Source organism: Quercus suber, unplaced genomic scaffold, assembly GCF_002906115.3.
Source record: "Quercus suber isolate HL8 unplaced genomic scaffold, Cork oak 2.0 scaffold_4, whole genome shotgun sequence".
NCBI lineage: Eukaryota > Viridiplantae > Streptophyta > Magnoliopsida > Fagales > Fagaceae > Quercus > Quercus suber.
This window is the reverse complement of record NW_027069470.1, coordinates 1,178,666-1,182,852: the sequence shown is the minus strand read 5'-3', so window position 1 is coordinate 1,182,852 and position 4,187 is coordinate 1,178,666. Positions and strand designations below refer to the sequence as shown.

Here is a 4,187-nt window from a genome sequence, read left to right as displayed (position 1 = left end):
TTTTGCCCCAAGGTAGGGAGTTGTGTCCTGGATCAAATCAATAAATAGGAAAAATTTTGGGGCAAAAATAGCCAAATAGCACTTTTTTGCAAACTATGTTGCAGTCTACTATTGTTTCGAAAATATGTAGGGAACTACCACTTTTTGGGTACTCGAGTTTAGCGAAATCGAGTTTTCCATGATATTCAAGTTTATAGAAATCGAGTACTATAAAAAATTTTCAAAATTTTTCAAAGTATATTTTTTCAAATAACTCGAGTTTCATAGCAAACTCGAGTTTCAAAAAGATGGTAGATCCCTACATATTTCTAAAACAGTGGTAAATTGCTAATTTTTTTGCTAAATAATGGTAGTGGGCCATTTTCGCCCATATTTTGGTTTGTAATTGGAATTTTTTATTGGAGTAGGTGAGAAAGATCTAGTGCCTGAAGGGATGGATACAAAGGCGAAAGGCATCACATATGTGACCATGTACAGAACAGCAGAACAGCCATTGTTGGTGGCTACTGTGCAATGTGTTCATGTTACATTTCTAAATGTGGTGTTACAAAGTACAGCTAGAATATCTCTATTGAACATCTAAACATTATAAATTTATTATCTAGAGACTAGAGTCATCCCCCTATTCTTACCCAGGAAGTTGGAACTTTCTACATTCACATGTACAGGGAATTGGTTCTATGAATCCATTCTTGCCAAACTTCTTACAATGTTAATGGCATGGTAAGAGAATTGGTAACATAGCACAAACTTTTCGAACACCCATCATCATGATAATTAGCCTCGAACCATGGGATTGTGGTCTATTTGTTCAGTGGTGGTGGCATCAAACTCTTGAATTTCCAGAATTTGGACTCTACGGTTCATCTTCTTTCTTATTTTTATTGCCACGTCCGATGGCCTAAATGTCCCACACACACTTACCCTGCACTCCTGCTTCTCAATCAAATGTGACTCTATTGCTTCAATATGAAATGAAAGAGAGGTTATTAGAACCTGTGGTATACATATAGGACTTGCATTTCATTAAATAAAAACTCACCTCTCAAATTTAGAATGATTTTCCTTAATTTCCTGCAACAAGCATTGCAGTCAACGTTGATCCTCATTACCATGCAACAATACTGCAATTAGTGAAAAATAATTAGAAAGCATCCAAGGACTTGGCATTGAATAAGAATGAAGAGAAAAAGAAAATGAGGTTATGTCTTTATGAAGATGCTCAAGAACTTGCCTTTCCTGACATGAAGATGGAATTGGCAGGATTTGATACCCCTGCTTGGTTCATTTTATGACTTGAAAAGTATATGAGAGAGGAATCAATAGAAGTTGAGAATATGGAAGACCGTGGACTAACTGATATTTCTACTTTTGGATTGTCTTTTGGAAAATTTTCTACTTCATTTTGGAATCTGATTCTGGGTAGTTGTTGAAAGAGGATTTTGTCTATTGAAGTATTAGCTTATTATCCCTAACTTCTTGTTCAAGCCTTGTTTACTTCATAAAACAATGACAAGGCCAAGCATTACTTACTCTATATGTCATGGTTTACCTCATGCAACACAATGAAGTATCTCTTTCTTGTTCCTGAAGGTTTTATGTTGCACAAAATTTAAGTCTCCTCTCTCTCTCTCTCTCTCTCTCTCTCTCTCTCTCTCTAAACGCAAGCAAACTCAGCAATACATTTACCCATTCCCCATAAGAAAAGCCACATAATTGATTTATTCATCACCAATGTAAATTGAACTTATATACATGGCCCTTCTAGTCTCAAGTATTACTAGTATGAAACATAAATTTTTCTTGGCGTGCTGGATCCATTCTGTCATGTAATCAACGACGAGAAGAGCGGAAAATCCGTTTGATCATGGCAACTTTTCCAAACGGATTCCTGTATATAGCAGCAACTTGCTGTGAAGATGCTTTACCAACATTTGCATATCTACATGTTAGTGTCACTTTCTTCTCCAATAAATTCACCACCACTGACTCTGTCTCTGCCAAAGAATAAGCACATTAAAGAAGATTGCTATACTACTTTTAAGACGATATCATTATCAAAATTCCATCTTCAGTGCCATAAATTCCAACTTCATTTAGTTCATCCAACTTTAACTTGCAAGAGTACATGAAACAGTAACTAGCTGCAATAAACAGGGTAGTACCTTTCCAGATTTCGTTAGAAATATCATGCATCTAAGGGAAATTGATCAAAGGTTACAGGTAACAAAGTATCTAAGAGAAAAATATGGAGTAACTATCACATTACTGCATTCAGAACTTCCAATCAGTCACAACACATAATCAGTGCATCAGCATATCTTGGCCATAAATGTAAGAAAGAAAAAGAGTCTAAACCATGCATCAACCAGGATTCAAATCATATAAAATTATTTCCAGTTTATTTTTTATATTTTGGCAAATATCTGCTTTAGCAATTTGAGAACAGCAAGCATGATACCTGTGAGGGTGTGCCTGGAACCTGGAAGCACACTTCCAAGAATGACAAATGACTAAACTGTAATAGATATTTTTTACTTTTTACAGTTCTTGTTTCCTCCTCTACTTCAAGCGAAATCACCAGTAAAGTTTTTGAGACAATTAAACAGCCAATTAGGACCACCAACTATTTAGGAGAAAAAAGTACAGGGCTACTTTCCCGTCCGAAGAAACTATTCCTTAAAAATAACATGTCTAATCATGAACTTTTGCCTCAGCTTTTTTACTACGCAATCAACCTTCAATAGTTGAATCCAAAGGCCATTGCAAGGACACTTCAAAGAATCACGATGAAACAAAATATCTCAATCCAAGACCTTATTGAATTTTTTTTTTTATGTGGGTAAATTACACACGCACTAAGTGGGTCTTAAACAACAAGAACTTACTAACTAGTCACCACCTAATCTGCAATGGGAGGAGGTGCCATTAAAGCAAAGAGTTCATTAAAATCTTACCATTCATTCTTGACATCATGTCAGCCACTCTCTTTTGGCATTCGGAACATCGAATATCTGCTGAAATAACAACTTCCTGGACCTGCTCTGAACAAATACCGAGTATAAGATGACTAAGTAGTAAAATTTTGTATTAACAAATGAAAGAAAAAGTGCGAGTACAAACAAACCAGAGGCATGGATAAAGACTCAACAGAGGCGAGGCTGGTTCCAGAAAGTAATAAGCTCTTAGACTTTCTTATTCCAATTCCTGGAGACTCCTCCTTAGTCTGATTATTAACAAGAGCCATACCTTTGTTATGTAACCATTCAAAGAAAGCTGGGGATTCATAAAAAATAATAAGTTAACAGGTTCAATCCTAACTGAAGAGGAACTGGAAGGTTGAAAAAGATCTAGGAACAACTCTTGCTGTACTGATAGAGCAATCCCATCTGGTAGAGATGCTTAAGCCATCAGTTGTTGTTGAGAAACAAGGAGACGGAGATAGGAACTTGACAAAACAGCATGGTAAAGTGAAAAAGGTGTTTATGCCTAGTTGACAAAGATGCTTCATTCACTACATTAGGCCCCACTAGTGTTACGTAATTTTCTCCTCTAGAATTATTCCGTTGAGGACCTTAAGGATGTTGCTTATTACACCAAAATCTTTCTTAGCCAACTTTTTAGTTCAATTAATCAAATCATGTAAGAGAACGATATGGCAAGTTGTACAAAGCCAAAAATTTGGATCAGACATGGAATTTTCAACTGCTTTGGTGGGCTGGAGCTGAACTTTCAGAAGATTTGCAGCTCAAACCTTCTTTTTCCTGGTTTAGTAAGAATCATCAAACCTCAGCCTCAGGCCGTAAACAAATGAAAATATTGAGCTGCTTTAACAGTTAATTGTCTCGAGAGTTTCAAGATACCCATTGGATCCTTGCTTGCATTTAGACTCTACTGTAATCAAAGTCAAACAAGTATACGGCCCAACTGCGATTTGGTCCAGCCCTTCAACCCCAGTAGCTTTAGGTGTGAGCACACAATTTTTTATCACCTTTTCAGAACTTTATATATATATATATATATAAGGTCACAATCATATTACACGTCAGTAAATTATGCACTAATAGATTCTCAAAAAAAAAAATTATATACTCAAATAATTTTTTATTAAATTAATTGTAGGGTCAGTTTTTGCATCCCAAGTCCAAAAAGGTATGGGTCCTTGGCCCACCGAGCCCAAAACAATA

The 4,187-nt window shown here is 36.0% G+C and overlaps 2 protein-coding genes across 6 annotated transcripts; both read right to left on the bottom strand.

Annotated features, from left to right (window-relative positions):
- Window positions 1–372: 372 nt before the first annotated feature.
- Window positions 373–1,590, bottom strand: LOC136066445 (uncharacterized). Its single transcript, XM_065770772.1, has 3 exons — window positions 1,235–1,590; window positions 1,043–1,124; window positions 373–962 (listed from the first exon to the last, which is right to left on the bottom strand). The coding sequence occupies exons 1-3, from the start codon at window positions 1,286–1,288 to the stop codon at window positions 778–780; spliced, it is 321 nt and encodes a 106-aa protein (XP_065626844.1). The 5' UTR covers window positions 1,289–1,590; the 3' UTR covers window positions 373–777.
- A 109-nt stretch (window positions 1,591–1,699) lies between these two features.
- LOC136066437 (uncharacterized) lies at window positions 1,700–3,577 on the bottom strand. Of its 5 annotated transcripts, XM_065770768.1 has the most exons (4): window positions 3,322–3,507; window positions 3,128–3,226; window positions 2,958–3,039; window positions 1,700–1,997 (listed from the first exon to the last, which is right to left on the bottom strand). In XM_065770768.1, the coding sequence occupies exons 2-4, from the start codon at window positions 3,134–3,136 to the stop codon at window positions 1,834–1,836; spliced, it is 255 nt and encodes an 84-aa protein (XP_065626840.1). In that variant the 5' UTR covers window positions 3,137–3,226; window positions 3,322–3,507; the 3' UTR covers window positions 1,700–1,833. The 5 variants fall into 5 exon arrangements, with proteins under 5 accessions (XP_065626840.1, XP_065626836.1, XP_065626828.1 ...); XM_065770764.1 differs by having other exon boundaries at window positions 1,700–1,991; window positions 3,152–3,577; XM_065770756.1 differs by having other exon boundaries at window positions 1,700–1,991; window positions 3,128–3,548.
- Between the last annotated feature and the right edge of the window lie 610 nt (window positions 3,578–4,187).

What these genes read in the sequence shown, in the direction of transcription:
- LOC136066445 (XM_065770772.1), bottom strand. Translation starts at nt 1,288, where the DNA reads ATGAACCAAGCAGGGGTATCAAATCCTGCCAATTCCATCTTCATGTCA. An exon ending in CCATCTTCATGTCAGGAAAG is followed by an intron (nt 1,125 to 1,234) that starts GCAAGTTCTTGA and finishes CACTAATTGCAG; the next exon opens with TATTGTTGCATGGTAATGAG. An exon ending in AATCATTCTAAATTTGAGAG is followed by an intron (nt 963 to 1,042) that starts GTGAGTTTTTAT and finishes TTCATATTGAAG; the next exon opens with CAATAGAGTCACATTTGATT.
- LOC136066437 (XM_065770751.1), bottom strand. Translation starts at nt 3,247, where the DNA reads ATGGCTCTTGTTAATAATCAGACTAAGGAGGAGTCTCCAGGAATTGGA. An exon ending in AGTCTTTATCCATGCCTCTG is followed by an intron (nt 3,040 to 3,127) that starts GTTTGTTTGTAC and finishes TGTTCAGAGCAG; the next exon opens with GTCCAGGAAGTTGTTATTTC. An exon ending in CATGATGTCAAGAATGAATG is followed by an intron (nt 1,998 to 2,957) that starts GTAAGATTTTAA and finishes ATTCTTTGGCAG; the next exon opens with AGACAGAGTCAGTGGTGGTG.